The sequence below is a fragment of the Cyanistes caeruleus genome, chromosome 5, assembly GCF_971803275.1.
Source record: "Cyanistes caeruleus chromosome 5, bCyaCae1.hap1.1, whole genome shotgun sequence".
Classification (NCBI taxonomy): domain Eukaryota; kingdom Metazoa; phylum Chordata; class Aves; order Passeriformes; family Paridae; genus Cyanistes; species Cyanistes caeruleus.
Genome location: NC_141705.1, coordinates 8,804,052 through 8,825,789, shown reverse-complemented (window position 1 = coordinate 8,825,789; position 21,738 = coordinate 8,804,052). Strand labels below are relative to the sequence as shown.

General features: G+C 41.3%; 1 protein-coding gene across 8 annotated transcripts in view; it reads left to right on the top strand.

Moving 5' to 3' along the window:
* Positions 1 to 20,840, top strand: part of MXD4 (MAX dimerization protein 4) — a 38,504-nt gene extending 17,664 nt beyond the window's left edge. For 3 of the 8 annotated variants that reach the window (XM_086888981.1, XM_086888980.1, XM_086888982.1), the window contains exons 4-6: positions 13,719 to 13,833; positions 16,867 to 17,026; positions 18,014 to 20,840. In XM_086888981.1, the coding sequence (XP_086745107.1) occupies positions 13,719 to 13,833; positions 16,867 to 17,026; positions 18,014 to 18,162 (424 nt within the window). In that variant the 3' untranslated portion in view covers positions 18,163 to 20,840. Of the gene's footprint in view, positions 1 to 4,390; positions 4,517 to 4,598; positions 4,739 to 4,834; positions 7,242 to 13,402; positions 13,495 to 13,718; positions 13,834 to 16,866; positions 17,027 to 18,013 lie in introns of those variants that run through there. The other 5 variants (XM_086888987.1, XM_086888988.1, XM_086888983.1 and 2 more) reach the window with 3 other exon arrangements.
* Positions 20,841 to 21,738: the final 898 nt, after the last annotated feature.

Sequence of the window (21,738 nt, the reverse complement as noted above, 5' to 3'; positions counted from 1 at the left end):
TCCCCCCCATCCCCTCCTTTCTGCATGGGATTCAGTTAAAAACTGACTCCTCTTGTCCTAAAGAACTGTGCAATCCACAAGAATGGATAAGATATTCCTTCTACCCACCCCTCCCTGTGTTTGGAAGGAGAGAGTTGTTTCGGGACTTCACAGAGTGCTGTCTTTTGAGATGGAAATACATATGCTGAGCTATGTACACATCCTTCTAGGCTAGAGCAGAGTGACAGGACTTGTCAAAGGATGTCAATTGGCTAATATTATTGTTTAATGCTAGTTTATGTTATGCAAGCTTTTTTCTACACAAATTAGTGTGACTAATTTTGTAGCACGTGGAGATTGGCACAGCCGACACAGAAGAGGTGTGGGCTTGGGATGTATGTACATGAGGTCATGTTGCAATGCTTCTAACTTGAAAAACTAATAACTCTGGTTACAGGCTACATGCCCTACATTAAGAAAGTCATTATTAGGTTCTACCTTATAGCAACAAAGCAGATTTGTGTAACAGTCAAAGACTACATCTGAATGTGGTGAAACGTCTGTAAAAGACTAGAGGAGCTGGGAGTCTTCTCCCAGCTGCCACCTTGGGATTGATGCCTAACAGATTTATCTGCTTTTCTTTCCTTGATGGTTCAGTTTGGGTAACTAAGTGAAGATACAAGGTGCTAAATAAGGGGCCTGCCTGGCATGTAATTGCTGCTAGGACTCAGCAGCTCCTATTGAAGTTAGGAATACCATCAGTGTTTGCAAATACTGGCTGCACAGACACTGTGTGTCTTACATAACACATTAGTTGGTATTTACAAAACATAAAGGTAGCAAACCCTGTAATTCCCCAAGAAAGCTGACTTAATCCCCATTGGTAAGTGCTGTTGTGTTGACTGCTGCAATGAACATCATGGGTGGAGCAAATAATTTCTGCTAGGGAAATTTGGGAGCTTGTTGTGTATGTTTGCTAGAAGCAGTTATTGGGTGTAGGTGCTAAGAGGTGTTTTAAATAGACTGTTGGGTGTCTCTGTTCCCACTGCCTGACTTTACATACTCACATGGCAAGTGAGTCCAAACTTCTGGCACTTCCTTCCGTTGCCAGATAACCTCAGCACACTGCACTTACGAAATCTGAGCTGAGTTTTGTGGGAAAGAAAGAAGGAGGGAAGGGGGAGAGATTTGAAAGCTGTTCCATACCTTATCATCCCCAGATGGATCATTTTCAGATTCTGCCTAACTGCATCCTATCTGGCTCAGACACAACCAGTTTTGTACTGTTCAATGGAAGGGGAAATAGGATGGAAATTAAATTATAAACAAGGCACTATCTGTGTTGTGGCAAGCTGTATCAAAACTTGGAGGCAGGTTGTCAGATATCTGTAAGTCTCCACTGTCCCACAATGCCAGACTTTTTTTTTGTTGGGGGATGTGGGGGGGAAATAAGTGTTACTTAGCTTTTAATTCACCTGAAAGTAAGAGTACCCACTGCAGCCTTGGAAGTGACCATCTTTAATTAGTCAGTGCATTTGATCCTTCCCCTTAATTTGTTTATACATACACCTCACTGTCTTCCATTCACCTCTAATTACAAGGTTTAAATGAGGGAGTTGGAGACATACAGCAAGACATTTGGGGACATGTATTCTTAATTACTTCAGTGTGATTTCTTCTCTTCCTTTGTTGTTCTCACCTGGGGTCTGAGCCAGCCTTCAGCTGGCTGGAACTGGCACCCTGCTGTTGTCCCAGGGCACCTCAGCTGTCTCACTGGAGCACATCTCAAGTATCTGCACTGGTAAAAGCAACACCCACCACTTCCTTCCCCAATAAAGTCAATTCATTTGTGCATGCTCAAGCTGCCATCATTAGCTACTCCCTCTAAGATGGCCACGAGGCTTTGGTAGGTGCATGTGCTGAGGAAGCAATAGCAGAAGCAAAAATGAAAGTAACACATAGCACTAAATATCTCTTTCTGATAGTTTCCTGATCAGAGCTTAAAACTTCCTACCACTGTGAACAAGCAAGTAATTGTTCAGGTGCTGAACTGGAGACAGAGTTGCCTTAACTGATGAGGTTTTAAAACTGATGTAAATTGCTGTTGTTTCTTTTGATGCCTTGTGCAGGTGGGAGCGTGGAGTCCTTACAGCATTTGTCAGGCTACTTAAATTGGATACTTGGTATTTGGATATTGAGGTACAGTAGACAATAAAACCACAGTCACAGGTATCCTGTATTGCAGATATTAATGCTTCACACTCATTTAAAACGATGCAGAAAAAGGCTGCTTAATTCCGGCTGTCTGCCATCCCTAGGCCTTGTGCTCAGTGTGTGACAGCAATGCATGTTTTTAATTTAACTAAAATAATTCAACTTGACTTGCCTCTCCTTTAATTTGGCATCATACAGTGGTATTAAAAAAAAAATCTTGAACACATTTCTCCCCTCATTTGACATATGTACAAAATAACTAGCTCTATAGGGAGGTTTAAAATTAGGCAGAAAAAGCTCACTAGGCCCAGTAGTGTGCTCTCTTGGCTTAGTACTGTGCTGCAGCTCAACTTCTCTAGGCTTATTTAAGCATTGTAGTCTCCCCCCTGCCTTTTTTTTTTTTTAAGATCCTTCCTGTTGGCGGCTGTCCTGAGACACTATGTTCTTGCTTAGCATTTTGATGTGGGGAAACAGTCTGATAATTAAAGCCGGTTTCAAGCCATGAGCTGATTTGTAAGCAGTGACTTGCTCTGGGGTGTTGTCAGTCAGTAAACGTGTAGCTTGTGTGCACAGAGCTGAGCTGCACCTTGGTCCTTAAGCCCCACGTGAGAGGGACATGCAGCTCCCAGGAGCCATTTCTGGGAGAGACACTGCATCCTCTCCAGCCACCTGTTGGTGAATGGCTAAATTGTGAAAAATTATCACTATCATTCTGTTCCCTTCTGTGTGTAAACCCAGTGCCTATTTAAAATGAATGTAGTTCTCTTTAACCCACTCTTTGCAGTCCTTGACAAATTCCTCTCAAGGGTACTGTGCAAGGTGGCAAAAGCCAACACACGTGTTGCAGGTCTGCAGGCTCACACCATGGCTTTGGATGTGCTGTGCAAATTTGCTTCATGGTGCTCCAGTGCCAGTGAGGGCCGAAGTTTTACTGCTCTCAAAAATGGCTGTGTATCCTACCCCACTCCTGGGGTTTCCATGGGCAGCATGTGAGTACGTGTGTGTCTCCATGTCACGTCAAGTGGGAATTACAACTGCTTGATCCTGTAATGGTATGATCCTGTGACGGCACTTTCCTTATCTAATTGCGTCTGACACTATTCTGAGGTAGCAGACAAACTTGAGTTTCCCTGCAGTGTAATCTAAGAAACTTGAGTGCCAGTAAGACAGATGGGTTTGAGAGGTCTAATTTAGGAGGACTACTAAATTGCAATGTGCGCATTTTAATGTGCAAAACAAATGGGTGGCTGGCTGAATGAAGTATTAAATAAGTTTATTAAAAGCATGGCTGATTAGTTTGTTGTGGACTCTGTTTTCAGTATGGTATTTCCATCACTCATGTATTTCTCTACAAGGCACTGTTTTTCATCTGCCTGGATTAGGTAGGTACTGGGTGATGCTGAGCTCGTGGTACCAGGTGACACCTCACTCACTATTGCTTAAAAATGTTTGAGAGGTAAACGTTAAAGACAATCAGTAGATAATAGGGCTAAAAATAGAAGACACCTGAAAAAGAAATTCCGTTTATATAGCTTTAAGAATTGTTCCTATTTGTCTGACATTGACTTTGAAGGTTTAAAATACAGAAATCTGTTCTCTATAGATGAGCACAACCTAAAGGCTGAAATGCTAAAATATAGGTTGGAATCTTCTTTTCTTTTCCTTTTTGCAGAAGAAAAGAAATCCATACAAGGGCAAAAACATACTGCAATGGGTTTCAGCTGTTTGCATAATGTTTGATTTCTGTTGCCTCAGACTCTTGCAATGTCAGAGATTTATTGCCCATGGTCAAAGGATGTAGAATCTCATACATGTAAATTTATGATGGATACCATCCAGGAAAGACAAATGATATCCAGCTGCCATTACTTTTGCTTGTGATGCTTTTGAGAATCCCTGTATAGCTTGTAAATTCCTGTTGACATTTCCCATGAAGTACATCTCAGATTTCTGTGTGTTGCTGTTAGTTATTGTCAAGACCCAAGACAATGAAGGGCCTTTAAACCTTTCATGGCTGCTCTTCAAATAAGAGCAGCTTAAGATAGTGGGATGGTTGAAGCATGGAGAAAGCTGCGAGGAAGAGCCTGCCTGCAGGGAGGAGTCTAGAAAAAAACAAGGAGAGGAGATCAGAGTGGTCAGATGATGGTCCTGCAGCTCTTAGTACTGCAGAGCCTAAGGCTATGGTTCCATAAAACAGATGCCAGTCTGCTGGTGTTCCATCTGCCCTGGAGTCCTTGCTGATGTGGTCCTGCCTGTGCCTTGCCTTGCCCACTGCTCCTCTGAGTGCCTCCTGTGCTGCTGGCTTGGTCTGCAGATGGTGCAGGTACGTGGGTGAGCGTGCACCATCGTGTGACACATCTCTGTCACACCTCGCACGCCTCTGACAGCTCGTGCTCACTTTGCAGACAGCAGAGCTCGAGTGGAAGAGGGTTGAGGAGCAGTACAGCAATGGGCACTAACTGTGCCACAGGGCTTTCGTTCTTCTGCTGGCCAAAGTCAGATGTGACTCTGGGACACTCGTCAGTCTGTCTGCTTCTGCTGCCAGGTACATTCCTGAAGGGACAGCACGTGGGCAGTCTGGCCAGCCACCAGCTGCTGAGACTCCAGGTCTCGTGCTGGTGTTGTCCACGTTGATTTGCAGGGTCATTCCAGTCACCAAAGCAAGCCTTGGGAACTTCTGTCATTGCCCATCTTACCTGATGTCCCTGGCTTGTGGCAGCACATGGGTAACCACAGCTCACCTTCTGATGGGAACCAGAACATAAAGTGTATCAAAGTCTCCTTGTGGGCTTTTTGAGGCATAAGGAAATGCTGATGTAGCCCAGTGCTTGTAACTTAGGTAACTGTCACTATATTCAGCAAGGAGCTATCAGAGGGATGGGAGAGACAAAGGAGGCAACATGGGCAGCAAGGTATTCCCTCTTTTAGGAGTCAGCAGCTTCCCTCTCACAGACCAGTCACTATTCACCTGTTCCCAGTTTGCATCTCAGCTATCTTTCTATGCACTGCTGCCAAGAGGCTTAGCTAGCCAAAAATGCATGCATTTGTGGCACTCCAGATGCTTCATTAACTTATGTGTACTGAAAGATGTAGGAGTAAGTTCTGGTTCCATATATATGTTTTAAAACATGAACAAGTGGCATCTTTTGGAAGGTAAAAAGGTAAAGATCAAGTGTGGAGTCTGGACTCAGCTAGTGGGCTGAAGTGGCACTAAGGGAAAGTAAACAAAATGCACTGGAGCTGCTGTAGTGTGCATTTAGATATAGTGTAAAAGAACTAAAATATTTTTCAGAGTGATAAAATGCGCAAAACATGGAAATGATAGGCTATGTTAACAGGCAGCAGAGATTTTCTTCTATTTCCTTAGCCTTAGGAACAGCACCAGGCGTTGCTGAGAAGTTCTCACATAAAAACTTGCAGATAAGTTCAGAGCAGCGCTGACTCTCAGAGAGTTTGTGATGGTAAGAGGCACTTGCAGCAGTTGTTATCCCGTGTTTGGACACTTCCAGGGTGTACCCCAAGACCACTTGGCTGCCAAAGCGATCTGGCTGCTTTCAGTTTAGCAGAGCAGATGTACACAAGTATTCAGCATGCTGGAAATGCATATTGAGGATGAAACTCCCAGTTAATACCACAGTAAATAAAGCGGGCTGTTGCATTTAATTCACTAACAATCACTGCAATTAGGCACTGCCGCTCTTTCTGCCTGTTCATTTTCACGCGGGCTTTACTGCTGAATTTAGTTGCAGAGGCCCTCTGAGGTGTTAGACACAGACAAAAATGCCTTGGATGAATTTTCACCAGTGCACAAACTTCAGGCATTTGTTTTTAACATGAAAAAGACCCCCAGCTTACTGCAGAACACTGGTGTTTGGTTTATCTTCCCTTGGATAATAAAAAGCCAAGAGGTTTGCTGCAAGAGCAAGACTGCATTTTCTGGGTTCGACTCCAAGGCACTCAGCTGTGAGCAAGCTTTTCACACATCTCGGAGCAATCTGCACACTGGGTGCCTTGCTATGGTACAGTGCTTTAATACTAAGAGGTTTTCTTTCCTTTTCACTAAAGCATATTTGTTGTGTAGTTGAAATAGATTGTGCAGTTCAAGTGTGAGCTAGAGCATCCCTCAGAAAAAAAGGAAGCATTTGAGGTATCCTTTGTAGAGGAGAAAGTATTAAAAGCATTTCTGAGTGAAATAAATCCGAAAGAAACTGGATTTTTATTGCAGTGGAGGGTTGTTATCTTCTATTATGTTTAATATTTTGCTAGAGATATGCTAAATACTGTCTGGACCATTAATAATTAGGTTTCTTTTGAACCATTTATCTGATTGAATTTCTGTGCTTTCATAAGATGGAAGCTTATAAATAATCTCTTTAAATGCCTTTGTAAACAAATGTGTTTTAATTAGTACAGTCATCTTTGGTAGCTTATACAAAGTCTTGTAGAGCTGTAAATATGTAATTCCTGACACTTTAATGAAAGTGTTAGCTTAAAGAGGAGCAAGGCAAGTATGCTTGAGTACCAGCTTCTACTAAGCAGAATTGGGTATATAATTACATGATTACTAACACTGTATATGCCACCATGATATCCAAGACTACGCAAAATAATATGAACATATTAAATTTTCAGTACCATTAAAATAATTTGCAGCAAAATCCTTTCACCACTTTAGAGTGTGACTGTGCCCAGAATAAAAGTGCTGCAGCCCTTAAAAGATGTTGCCTTCTTGTGTCAAGCTCCAGTAGGATGGGATTGAAGCTGGTATCAGAAGGCAGGCAGAGTTTCTCGCCCTTGTTTTACCTTGGTGGCAGGTGAACCCTGAAGTCACACTGGGGAAGTTTTTACTGCTGCATTTCTGCAATTTTTAAAAATTTTGAAATAATTATGTTTATGAGTAATGGTGCTGTCTCTGTTCATCCTTACCCAGTGCATGTCACAAAGTATCATGAACTTCTCTTCGCTGATTCTGTCTAAAACTCAACTGCCCCCTGTACGCAGGTGTTTGCATTTCATAAATAAATCTGTGAAGAGTCTTCCTGTAAAAACACGACTGTCTTACAATTGCAGTTAGCTCACTTCTGTATTTTATGCTGAATGTCATGTCTGGCAGGAGATAAAATCACCTTGCTTTAAGGAGGAAACACAATCAGTAGTTCACTGCTGGTGTCTCGGACCCAAAGTTGTGGGCTCGGGCCAGACTATTTTGGTTCATGGTGTATCTGGATAACATTTGACTCCAGAAGTGAATTTTTGGTGCAGAGATTCTTCTCTGACTTCACCCTATGCATGTTATTAAGCCAGATTACATAGACATTATGCAACAATGAAAAATTTAGTAACTGCTCTATATTTAAACCTTTGTGTATTAACTTCATTGCACAGCACCAGGATAGGTTTGAATGTGGAAAAAAATGTGAAACATTAGAGAAGGAATATGAAATGCTTAGGTAACTCTGTCCAGTTTGTAATGATGCATCTTCTAGATTAATTTCAAACATGTTTCTATTCTTTGAAGTCAGGGTTTAGTTTGTACTGAATTTGCCTTGTGATAGGGTCTGATGCTGTCTGGTTTTTAGACCAAAATGGTTAATGTACAGAAATGACAAATTTTTAGTTTTTACATCTATTTCAAATAGATGTGAAGTTATTCTCACTGGCGTGCCTTGTAGTGGTTGCATTGCCTGAGTTTGACCTGTAGTGTCCATTTCTTTTCAGAAGAGCACCAAACAAATATACCTAGGAGTTGATTCGAGAGTATGTCAACCTCCTGTACACAGAGCTAGTTTAGTGGAGTAAACTGGGACATCTGACAGACACATGTTCAGTCACACAAGTGTTTTTAGCACTAAGGCATCCTACAGAAAGCACAGTTAGGGCCTACTTGTGAGGCCAGCATTGTTTCATGCCTGCTTCAGTGGTGCACTGTGGTGAGAGGTACAATGGGCTGTGCATGTGGAAGCAACAGCATCATGTCTAACCCAGCCAACCTCTGCTGGAGCCAGTGTGAAAGGAAATTCAGGGCATGCAGTGTGGGAATATGGACATTTAGTGGCTTTTTGGCCATTTTCTAACCTTCCACATCCTTGCTGCCCATCAGCTGGAGATGCTGCATGTCTAAGGTGCCAGTATGGCAAGGACAGCTCCACTGCCAGACTAGGCAATCTGCTAGGTGTGGACCAGACAGAACTGTTCTGGCCCACAGGGTGACAAACTGCTGATAGAGTTGCTCCTTCCTACAGCCAGCTCTGGGTCAGCAGAGAATGGGTACATGTGAGAGTCATTCTTGTGCTCCGTGGGGGCACACCACGTGGAGTGAGCCGTGGAGGATGTGCAAGGTGAACACTTGTCATGAATTTGACTTCTCTGTAGTGAGTTTTATGCTCTTGCTCACAATTGTTCAGAAACAGATGAGCATGGCCCATGACACTTTCAGCAAGTGACCTCTGGCAGTCAGGAACATGATGATAGCAGTGGGAGTTGTTTGTCTTAGGGTGCAGCTTCCAGGAAATGCCCACCCCGTGCTACCTGCCATGAAGATGTGGAGGGCTCTTGGAAGGTGGACTGCAGGGAGTGCCCAGCTGGGGTGGACAGGCACACGTTTCACAGGAACTCAGTGCTGTCACCCTGTATCATGAGTGTCTGTGGCCATTTCATGTCGGCAGGCCTGAGGCATTCCATGCTGAGGAGTGAGCAGCCTGTTTAGGATATGCACCTTGCCTTTGCAGCTGGCTCTGTGCAGCTCAGTGGCCTCTAAATAAAGCCAGTAGATTTACACTTGAATGGTTTAGGAAACACACCTTTGCTGCTGTCAAAAAACTGTGCGACTGTTGCTTGAACAGCTATCTGCTGTCTGACTGGCTGCAGGCCATTTCTCTCTGCTGTGCTGGACCTGAAAAAGCCCTGGAGAGCCCTTGTGGAAAGGCTGCAGTGGATCAGGTCACTCCACAAACCTACCAGCATTCTGTCAATCAGAGTAGAACAGGTTTAAGCCACACAGCTGTGGATGTTTTGCTGGTACATGAATGAGAGCAATCTTGTGAGTCAAATGCTGAAGGGTTACAGGCAGTCTTGGATTTACATGTTCATGGACATGAATGTGTGTCTGTGAATGTTTATGGCTCTGTCTGAGTAAATCTTCAAGAACCTCCAAGGTCTGCCTTTCTGGGCAACCTATTCTGATTGTGCACCACAATAAAAAATTTGTTTCCCAGTGTCCATCCTGAACCTCTGAATTCACAGCCATTGCCTTTCGTTGCATTATTTAGCCCTACAGAAAAGCATTTTGTTCCCATTGCAACTGCCTGTCAAGTGGTTGTAGGAATTTCTTGGAGTTGTTGCAGTTTCCTTGGAATGAAGATTATCCAGGGTGAACAATGGACTTTCTTGTTTCTTTTTTTTCTTTTTTCTTTTTTCTTTTTTTTTCCTGCATCTTAGTATTCCATTTCTTGGTGTGCTGCTTGGATTTCCATCTGAGATTTCATATATGCAGCAAAGCTTATTGACTATTATTTAATAGACTAATTTAACACAGTTTTGAAATTGATTAAGGTCAAAGATCATAGTACACCTTTGTATGGCAATCCTTTCTTTGAGAAGTGGTGATTCTGCCTTTCCATAGCTGAACACTGGAGCAAACTGGACTCTTCAAGGACTAGAGTCAGTGAGTGGTCTTCCTGTGATGGTCTTCTGGTGAATGTCCTTGTTCTACAGGAAAATTTTTAATACCACGTTTTTGCTGCTTTGTCCCTCCATGTTGTGGAGCTCCAGGGTTCATTCTGCCATGAGCTCTGAAACCTCTGCCTCTGTTGCCCATCCTGGCTTACAAGAATTCAAAACCAGTTAAAGGCAGTTCCTGCTGGTAGCCTTTGGGTCAGTTGTCAGCAGGTGACTTTGTCCTTTACGTGAATATGAGGAACCACCGGACAGCTGCTAGACAAAGCCACTGCCCTGGAATGCTGACCAGCCTGGGCCTATCAAGCACTAGAAAAGCTGTAAAGCAGACTCAGAGGACCCTGCCGTGAACTTGCTTATGGAGAAACACTGGAGTCTTGAACATCTGAAACCCCTTTATCATCTGGCACAAAGGACAATGTGATAAATCAGACTGGGCACCCATGCACCTCTCCATATGTGGGGCTACACCCAAAACAGACAGCTGCAGGCTTGATTTGGATTTCAGATTTTGGATGGCACATTTTAGATCCCTACCTTCCCAGATGAAATCAGTACCAGTGATGAAGGGGATATTTCTGTGCATCCACCTGAGGTGAGGAAAGTGCCCTCTTCTGCCTGGTGTCCAGCCTTGATACCACACTGGGTGTGGGCAAAGGTGTAGCACAGGGGTTGGAAGCTGGAACAGAGCATAATTACCCAACTTCAACCACATTTCATGCACAGACACTGCTACCCTGTTGCTCTGACACCAGGCTGCTTCTTTTTTTTCCTTTCTTCTTGTTATTTTTGTAGGTGGAATTTAAGGCGTGAGCTGCAAAACACAAAGCAGCTCTGGCTGTGATTACCTCTGTGAGTGCCTTTCCCTCCTCCTGTGGTCACAGGCAGCCGAGGAAAAGCAAAAGCTGTCAGGTCCCTGCAGAAAAAGAGAGAAATTAGTGCTGGCAGAATCTGTATGAGACAACTTCTCTGCTGTGAAGTTTGAGTCCCTTGTTCCTGCTGGTGTGATCTGTTAACGTAACATGCCTGAAATGTTTTCTTACATTCTTACAGTTTTTTCTAAGATGTGCAAGATGAAAAACGTGGGGATGTTTACTCCAGCATCAGAGGAATTGTGGTGGGCTGTTTTCTTTTTGTGGATTCACAATCTATGCCATCAATTAAAATATATGAATTAGTCACATAAACATGTTTGCATTTATGTCAACATCTGTGTAAAACTTGCGTTTTAAAATCTGTAATGGATTCATAGGTGTTGAGTAATTAGATGAAAGAAAAAGTCTCTTTAAGAAAAAAAGGTGAAGTTAAGAGGAGGTCTTTCAGCAAGTGTGTTTATCACATGATATCAGTATCTGTTGGTAGTACTGAAAAAGCCTTAAAGCAGTTTTGTTAATATTCAGTCAGATCTTTAAATTCTTCTCACTGGTCACTTAAAATACTCTTCATAGATTCAATCCCATGTTCTTCATGGTACTTCTGTGAAGCCCTGCTCTGCTGGGCTGGCAGGTAACATAAAAGAGTTTGTGCTTTAAAAAGGCACACAGCCATGCCCCTGATCCTTGGTGATATTTCTGTGAACTCCCCAGTTGACGGCAAGGAAGCTCACTAAAGCTTTACTTTCTTCTCCCTGTGGTAAGCAGACTTTCCTCAAATAGCAAGAGGCAGATTAGTATGTAGTCTGATGAATTCCAGAATTAATACTAAGTAAATCTCAGATCAACAGTTCTGTATATTCCTTATCAGATTTTTAATTGCTCCCAGTATATTGATCATTCCATTTCAAGGTGTTTACCTCTCTATCTACTATTTGGTACTATCCTTCTCCTGTTCCTTCCTATATCCTCCTTCATCTTCACTCCCCACTTTCTTGTCATCAGTCTAAACACAGTTGCATCCAGAATGGGCTGAGTGATGCAGACTCATGTGTGTATGTTCAGAGGCCATTTAGGAAACAAAAAGATTATTTGAATTTAGTCCCTGATGTAAGGTTTCGTATTTAAAACACAAATCCTGCCGGACAGTTGTTAGAGATTACAGACACAGAAATAAAAATTTGCCTCATTAAGATTTTCTGTATAAATACCAGTAGTCCCTATTGTGGGTATTTCACCATTTTAAAGATTAATATCCCAGTTTAAGGTAGGAGCCTCAGGGGATCTGAGGGGGCTATTTTTGTGAATACTTAGGGCAGTCTTTGATGGTGTTGTTTAAATAAAAACATTTAGATGCTTAAGTTTAGAGCCTTGTATTTAGAAACAAACCTAGGCCTAAACAAAAAGCCTGTCATCAGTTTTCTCATGTGAATCACATTTTCACCAAAAATCCTTTTTCCCTAAATGGGTTGAAGAAAAAAATTAGAAATTTTATGGAAATGCTTTGTGATTTCTTACCTAGTACACTGCTGATTTATAGGCAGAAAGAACTAAATGTGTGAATATGTAGTCATTACTGTTCTGTATTATATTCTATTTTGCTTTGGGTTTTTTCACCAATAATTCTGAGGTTGTTTTCACATTGCACTAATAATTCCAATTGCAAATGTGTAATTTGTCATTTGGTGCATATTAAATCCTCTTCAGCTGCATCTCAAACACTGATGCTGGACTGCGGTTCTGAACTCATTGTTCCAAAGAAAGTTCATTCTCAACCAGAAGTGTTGAATCCTCTGCAGTGTTTGTTTCCTTCATGCAGCATCGAGCAAATTTGAAAAAGATGATTATTCACCTCACACTTGTGATCTGCTTCAGTTATTCTTACGGCTGTGAGGGCGGTTTCAGCTCCAGGTCATTGCTTTGCTCAGTCTGTAACAGGCTGGCAGAAAGGCTAATAGCAGGTATTCACGGGAGCACTTCCACATCCGTTTCTATCTCATTGCAGAACCGTGTGGATTCCTGTTCAAGGGCTGTGAATCAAAACCAGAAGAGATTTTCTTTAGGATGTAGCTGTAGAAATGCACTTGCATGCTGTTCTTTGGTTGGCCACTGCCTTGTTTTGGATAGGTCAAGCAATTGTTTCATGGACTGTTGTATTACCAGCTGCTTTCTAGTTTGGGAAACATTTGTAGAAATAGTACTTGGTTCATCCTCTTTTTACTGATAGATTAATGGCAGTAGTACAGGGGAGATTGTTGAGAGCAGCAGTAGTGATACTCACAAGGGAGTAACAGAGAAAGCAGGACCCTGTTGTTGAGAAATATGGCTGGAAGTGTTTTTTCTTGTCTGTTTATAATAAACACTGTACAGTGAGAGGAAGAATGTCTCCTTCTGGGGGGCTGTGGGTCAGTAGAAGAGAGGAGAAGGGGCATCAGGACCTCCCTGTTAGAATACATTGTTAAACCATGGCTGGAAACAGCTCTGAGCTGTGAAGAGCTGCACAGATGCCGTTGCCTTGCATAGCTGGAGTGTGTCCTATTGCAGCAGGCAGGGGTAGGAATGGGGAGAGGGGGATCAGGGTCTGCAGCTGCCCACAGCTTTGTCTGTGCCTGCAGAAATCACTGCATTGGAGCAGAATCCCAGGGTTTTTTTTCCTTACCCAGCCATAGGTTGAGTGTGTGCAGCCTTGCCTGGATGTCTCAGATCTCTGAGCATACTCCACTTTGGGTAAGATGGGACTGACCAGGCTGAGCAAACTGCTTTGAAATACAGGTATGAGCCTCCTGTCTGAGTGTGCCAAGTAGCATTACTGCATTTCAAGTGACCTTTCAGTCTGAAACTTTGCCAAAGGGAGGGGAAAGGAAGCCACCGTTGACTCGAGTTCTGCACAGAGATCCTGCAAACAGATGGTGTTTGCATATAGGATATTCTGTTCGGGTGCAACTCCACTACAACGCTCTTCGTTTTTAATGATTGCAGGCGGGCTAAACTCCGGCTATATTTGGAACAGCTAAAACAGCTTGTGCCTCTCGGGCCGGACAGCACCAGACACACCACTCTAAGTCTGTTGAAAAGAGCTAAGATGCATATCAAGGTAAAAACATTCATCCATGTTTTCATTTCTTTTAAGGGAGAATCTTCCAGAATGTGTATCCATAGAGAGGAAACAAATTTTCACACAAAATCCATATCCATATGTCCAGTCTTCTGGATTTATTGTCCTTTATTACTTGCAGGGATTTCAGTCAGTGTCAAAGTTTAGTGTTTTGCAGTTTAGCATCTCAAATAAATAAAACAGTGGGTTTGTGACTGCTGCTTAGTGTTAGTAAATACACTAACTAGTGTATCTAACCATTTACACCATAATTTAAAAAAAATCTGTCAAACCTGTTCTTTGATTAATAGATTTATTTTTTAAGAACTGAGCAAAATATTGCATTGTTTTAAATGTAAAAAGCCAGATCCATTTATGATGAAAAAAAACGGAATAAAAAAATTATATCTATTACTCAGCCTTACCACCATCAACATTTTGTTGACCAGATTCTCATTTAAATGAAACAAAAAATTAAATGCAGTTTCTCGTTAGTTGCTGCTTCCCTTGTTACAAGTCTAAAATAAAAACCAGCCTCAAATCTCACCTGTGATCCAGCAGCAGTGCAGGTTCTACATCTGCACAGGTAATTCAAGGGAAATTTTTCCTCAGGCCTCCTGTCTCCAAAGACACCTTCACTCCCATATTCACTGTCATTGTTTTCAGGGAACAGGGTTATATGCAGAAATAAGACAAAGAGGTATTCAAATGTAGAAGTTAAAGAACAGGTTTCTGCTGCTGTGTCCAGGACTATAATTACTCATCTGGCATTTTTTCAGTGTTACAGAGAAACAGGTCAAGAAAAGTGTCAGGCAGAATTGAATGCTGCCAGTAATCTTGGAATATTTTGGAGAGCAGCCTGCTGATGCACAGCTTTAAGATTCACTGCAGTTACAGAAATAGGTGTGATTCATAGGAAGAATTATAGATTAATTTAAACAAAACCATTCTTGTGAACAAGTTTACAGAGCTACTTTTTCAGCACTTCTAAGCACATTCACTCCAGCTGGGCAACCCCTGTTTTAACCATTTGAGATTTTGGCCTCTTGTTTATAATTCAGGCTAACATGCATGAAAGGCACTGCATGTGGTTTTTGTCTTGGGCTGCCCCCCTATCATGGGCTTATGCATACAAATTGAAAAACTGTTTTTACAAGTGGCGAGCGTGCGAGATTAGCCCTGTAGTTACCATTTCAGCTGCTGATAAAAAAAGCTGGGAACAGATTCTTTCCAGATCCGTCTTGCACAGCACCAAGTACTCGTTTTCTGAAAACTGAGACTGAAGTTTAACTTTCTTTTTAAGATTTTAAATGAACCTGCCCTAACTGGGTTAGCATTTAATTGCTCCCCTTTGTCAGGTCAGCTCCTTCCCCTGCCCTGCCAGAGCTTGCCCGTGCCCCGCTGGCATTTCGAACACAGTCATTAGTTCTGAACTTTTCACACACGCACGCCCCCCATATATTGAAATCTGCTCTGAAAGATTGGACAGTTTTGAGTCTCCTGGATATGAATCACTGAGTTCTTTCCTAAAATAGTTGTTAGAATTTGGGATTGCAGCCAGGAAAATACAGGAAAAGGAAGTCTGATCAATTGGGCACATTTGGTTTGTTGTGTACATGGATGTACCAACCCCTTTTCCTATTATAACATTGTGTATCCACCTATGATGAGTATCTGCAGAGTGTATTGGTTGGGAGGGGGCTTAAAATGTGGCGGAAGAAGGTGGATTTCATTGAGCCAGGAAACTGCCCTGTTCAAGAGCGTCAATTATTTTTTCAAACACTTTTATTTGAGGCTTGCATGGGAACGGCAAAATCTCTGAAAGGGTTTTATTTGTGGCTTGCTGTGCACTGTCCCAGCCTGCTCTCCTCAGAAAACCAAGCCTAGGTTCATTCAGATGGCAGGGAGGAATCTTCAGCAGCTGTATTCACTCCCTGCACATCTCCTAAATCTCAGTGATCGTGTAAACACAGCTCACAGAGAAATGCTCACTCTTTTAAGTGCTTTTACTGCTACAACCTGTAATTTACTGCATCAGATAGATAATATTTTTTTTAATAATAAAAGGTGTTTTGATTTGTGTAACCTTCATGCTTTTAATCCCATCATACTCTTACAATTTTTTCCCTGATTATATAGTCAATTTTTTTAAATGGCCACCAGTGATTTGGAAGAGGGTTCAGTTCAAATACTAAAAGATACTATTCCTGCTACTGCATTTGGACCAACAGTGCAGCACATTTTACTGGGTGTGAAGTATTCTTTTTATTTGCAAAATTAATACCTGCTTTTATGCTGTCAGAGGGGAGATTTTAGGTAGATGTCTGAAGAATCCTTTCACAGGCTGTTTGCTCAGAAATTTTGGATTAATACCACTGACTTTGTAGGTGATATCACGGAATTATCATACTTGCTCTGCAAATGTTCAAGGGAAAAAAAAAAAAGCAAGAATAAAGAGAGTTGTTAGTAAATTCCTCCTTCTATATATAATCGATGCTACTAATTGTTAATGAAGCTTTTTAAATGCTAAAATTTTCCATGGCCTGCAGTAGGAGGGAGAACATTCAGAGGCTCACGATGGTTCCTTTATTGTGATAGGTGAAATAAGAGACTCATCTAAAGAGGCGTTATGTTCTCAATGAAACCTGAGCTGTGCTTGAGTTATCAAAGATGATGCTGATTTCGCCTGATAAAATGATTTAAATATTCCCCACAACCAAGGCAACAATAATATGGTCTTAGCCAAGGAATGCCTGCTAGTGGCAAGAGAGTCTTTGAGGGATTTTTTTATTATTCATTTTTCCCCTGTAACCATATATCTTATTGTGAAACAAATTCAGCCTGCTAAAATTGTACTGACCTCTACAGAATGCTAACTAAAAAACTGAACTTTTAAATTTAATTTTAACTTTATATTAATTAATTAAAATATTTAAATTTCTTTCAAATTTCTGTTTGCGAGAAGACCTTAAGTTACTTATGCTTTGACATGGCTACAAATTGTCAGCTTAATGTGTTTCTCTCCCTTTTAAGAAATTGGAAGAACAGGACCGAAAAGCTCTAAATATTAAAGAACAATTACAGCGGGAGCACCGCTACCTCAAGCGCAGATTGGAGCAGCTATCCGTGCAGGGCATGGAGCGAATCCGCACTGACAGCATGGGATCAACAATATCCACTGACTCTGAACAAGGTAATTGAGCCAGGCCTTCCCAAAGGGGCCTGCAGGGAAGCAGGAAGGAAAAGGGAAGTAGGGAAACAAGGAAATGTCATTTAGAACTAAAATCAAGCTTTCAACAAAACCCAGGCAAAATTATTCCATAATGTGATTTGAAGAGTAAAAAATTAACACTTCTTTTTCACATTCTTTGAAAAATGGTCTTTTTCCTAATCAGTTTTGAAGCTGTTAATACGGTGTGTATTTTTAAATCTATTTATCCTGCATGTGTTTTTTGCCAGTTTTTTTAAAAATTCCCATTTAATGTTTTGATTTTTTAGTGTAATTATAGGTAAGACTGGCATAATATTTTCTTGTGAAAAAAAAAGTCTTATTGGGCTTAATTCATTTGTGTGAATAAATTATTTCCACATCATTTATTGTGAAATTTTAAAACATTTTCTGTGCAACGATCACCAAGGGCTCTCTGCATTTGTTTCTTATTTAAGACAGCTCGTCAAGCTGGCTGTTGCCATTTGTTATTTTCCCATTTGGAAGTTTTTCTGTGCAGAACAGTCACCCAGGCTGGCTGTTTCAAGGCTCAGGGGGGTTCAATGGTCGGTCTTGGTGCAGTTCCCTGGGGCCACCCAACCACCCACGCAGTTACACCATGGCCAGCCAACACCTGCATGGTTGGAATTTACCGTGGGCAGCACTGTAGAAGGACAGCCTCTGAGGGCCACCCTTTTTCTAAATCAGTGTCTATCTGCAGGTTGGAACAGCTCTGGGAAAGCATTTGGTATTGATGTTATGCAGTATATTTATGTGGCTGAGGACAGAAGGGATTTTAATTCTCAAGTGCACAAGATGATCTTTTCCTCAGTAATTAATGTGCCAGTCCTTTTTTTTTTTTTTTTTTTTTTTTAATTATGTGATTCAGGTTTCACCTGGATGTTGATTGACACTGGCCCATGACTAGTTTCTACAACTTTCTGAAAATGTTCTTTCTTATGTTTTCTTTAGAAGTAGACATTGAAGGAATGGAGTTTACTCCAGGTGAAATGGACAGTATTGGAAGTGCCAGTGATGCTGAAGACCACTACAGTTTGCAGAGCGGTTCGAGTGACGGAGGTTACACACATTCCCGCAGACTGAATGCCAGGCTCTCATAGTGCCTGAGTTACCCGCTCAACTCAGGACCATCTGACTGAAGCACTTATATATGAATATTCCAGAGGTGTCAACTGCCACTCTTCCGGGAAACCCCAACCACAATACTCTGACATGGAGGTTTCTTACCCACGGTTCCCTGCACTGTAACCACAATATTAGATATTGTAAATCATGGGTTTGCTGCAGAGAACTGTGGTTAGGTACAGTTGTGACTTAAAGCTAGCTTGATGTAGCCATCCTGCAAATTAAAGGAAATAAATTATGTCGTTCCATTCAAGAAGTATTAAATTCAAATTGTTGGAAGCATGATGTAAGGGGGTTTGACAGTTTATTTTGATTTTGCAGAAACCATTTTCAAACATGGAAGAATAAATGAAATCTACAATGTGTTAATGATTCAGAGATACAAAAACCTAAAAGTACTTTTTGTGGTATTTTTTCATGAAAAAAATACAAAACCCAAAACATTTTGAATGCTGTATAGTGGGCTTCATAGAGTAAATTCTTTCAGCAGCTGTTGTTTGGGTGAAGCAGGCAGATAAATCTTCAAATCTCAGATGATCTTTAGAAAAGGTCGTATTTACAAGTCACTACTGTACTTCAAAATGGGGGAAAAGCCAGCTCTAATAATGACTTCATGTGGGATGATCTCAACTTTCTTTTGCTTTTTGTATTCAATATCCAACCAGCAGCAAATCATTCTATCCATGTTAACGGGAGCAGTAGAAACCAACATGGCAGTTTTAACCTGTTACCGTGGAATGGATGACATTTGAAGCATTTCAGTGGTTTTATGGGTTGTTGTTTTCATTTCTTTCTCTGAAGAATACAGAACTCAAGTGATCCAGTTTGTGATAGTTAATCTTTTCTTGCAAGGAAATGAAATCTGTTTGCTTGTATTTTTTTTTCTTTTCTTCTATTTACACATGTCAATACATTTTTATGGAAGGCATGGCTTAAAATTACAGTATTCAGCTAGAAGATAATTAATTTTTTTTCTTTTGCACACTATAATTGCATTTTCTATTCTTAAAAAAGTGCAAAAAAATTAAAATGTATGCTGTAAAACAGCAAAGTTTATTTAGTACTCATCAAGCTGTTCAGAACATATTTACCCAAATTGTAGCAATACTATGAAGATGTATTTTAATACAACTTCTGCTTAGTGAAGTCATTAGAGCTTGGCTTGCCGGGTAAGAAAAAAATGGACCAGTCTTTGCATTATCTGTTTAAAGAAGGTCTTTTAAAAAAATAAAAAAAAAAGAAGAAAAAAAAAGAAAAAAATTGAAAAAAAACTAAGAAAAAAAAGAAAAAAGCTATAAACACTTTTAGGGAAGTGATTTTAGCAAGTGTAGTCTATATTTCCTGTAAGAGATTTTGTATTATATTTTCCTAAATGTTCTCATTTACTTGTATAAGGAGGGGAATGGTACAGACCCAGACCAGAGTCTCAGGGACTCTTCACCTTTGTCATATTGTGCCTTGGTGACCATTTATGTATGCCTCTCCTTTTCATTGTTTAAAGGACGACTAAGCTTTGTTTCAAGACCCTCTGTTCAAATGGTCAGTTGTCCACCTTCTTACGGATGAAGCAGAGAGGTGTATTTATATCTTCACCCTCTCACAACTGATTCAGTGTGGCTTTAAGTAAAATCATGAAATTAGGTTTTGGTGCGAGGGTTAATTGTCTTTGTATGAGCCCTCCCTTGGATTCTTCAGCACCCTAATCTATTTTTTGTTAGCTTATAAAGTCAGGGTCTCTGTGAGACCAGCACTCAGTGGCTTGGGAAACACAAATGTGTACTGTGTAAGGCTATGGGATGTCCAAGTGTGGTGCCATTTTTAGCATTCGGATACAAGACCTCATGACAGACTGACCATAATGATCAAAAGCAAAGGTTCAGTTGTTCTTTCAACATCTGACATATGTGTCCTCCCTTTGGCTCTTACAACACGGAGTAGAAATATGAATACATTTTGTGGCAGCTTACAGATCCTTGTTTGCACTCTCGCTTACTGCTTGGAACTTGCCAACAAGGAAACGTATACATTTAATTTACATAACCTAACGGATGGCCACCCCTACTTTGGCTCTGGGGAGGGGCCTAAGGTTATCAACTCTGGCAGCTGAATAAGAAAACAATTAACCTTTTCTGTGATGCAGGTTTTGGTATTATGTTCTATACACCTTGCATATTACTAAAATCCTCATTGTTGGGGAAAGCACACAGCAATATACTCATTGTGTGTAGCTGACAAGCAGCAGAAATTACTAGCTCCTTTGGTGCATATGTAACTAATTTCCAAATCATGGAAAAAAAAAAATAAGAGTTTACTTTAACACACGACTGTTAACAGGAAAAAAAAAAAAAAAAGAGGCTAGTATATTGTTGCTGTTCATTTATTATATAATGAACACATTCATGGATTGTAAAGTGTTTCCTTTCATGACAAGCAGCTCTTGCACAGAACCTCCTAATGAAAAGAGATTTGAAACTTACAGAAGGAAAAACGAGACTTTAAATTGAATATTATTGTACCTTAGGTCAACCTGAAATTTTCCTTTTAAAGATGAATGTGCTAACTTAATGAGTTCTTCCACGCTGGGTATCCATGGCTTTGTAGATCTTATATTTTCAATAAAAATTACTCGAATAATCTTGAGTGGAAATGAAAAGGGTTTATTTGTTTTTACTTTTCCAGTTATTACAGCTGGGAGCTATTACACTGGTAAAGAAAAATGACACCATACTGCCTGTGTCATTCTCCCTCAAGCATAGCCCAATTTAAGGTGGAATTTTCAGGCACAGCCCCCAGACAGCAGCAGCCCCTTTAGAGGCAATGGCACAGCAGTTCCTAGGGTCAGGTTTGGGGGCTGGGCTGTCCCCCCTAGCAGAGCTGCAGTCCCATGGGGACAGTCGGGGCTCTGACATTCCTTCAGGTTCAGCTGCTGAGCAGCCAGTGCAGCACTGCCTGTGGCCACAGCACCTTGGGATGCAAGCAGTGTTATTTTTATTATTTCTTCTCAGCTGGACATTTGTGTGTGTGCCCCGTGCATGTGCACCAGTGTATCTGTGCCCACAGTGGGACTGCAAAAAACCAAACTGTTTGCTGCAAGATTAAATCCTTCCACCACCTTGGCAGCTCCGCTGTTGTCATGACCACACTTTTAGCAGGCGAGGAGGTGCTACTGCTCAGTTCATCCATTTCCTCTGCAGTTGCCACATCGGAAAAGGAGTAGGGACAAGATTACAGGGCTGCTAGGTCGTTTTCTTCTGCGGAAGGGGCTCTGGAGAGATGAAGTCATTGTGGAGTTCTGTTTATGGAGACGTAGAGGTTTGGCCTGTTTCCTGGGGGAGAAGAAAGGAAGGGCTTTCCCTTGCAGCACGCAGGTGTTGGAGGATACACGCCTCTGCACTGCTCCTGGATTAGTGCTTCCTCCAGCTCCATGCCTGCACTCGGGCATCACCGGAGGGAGACACAAAAAAAACTGCCTAAAATTGTTAGTTCCTTCTGCATATTCTCTGCTGCAATTCAGAGGATGAATCCTCCTTCACATCCATCCTCTCTCAGCC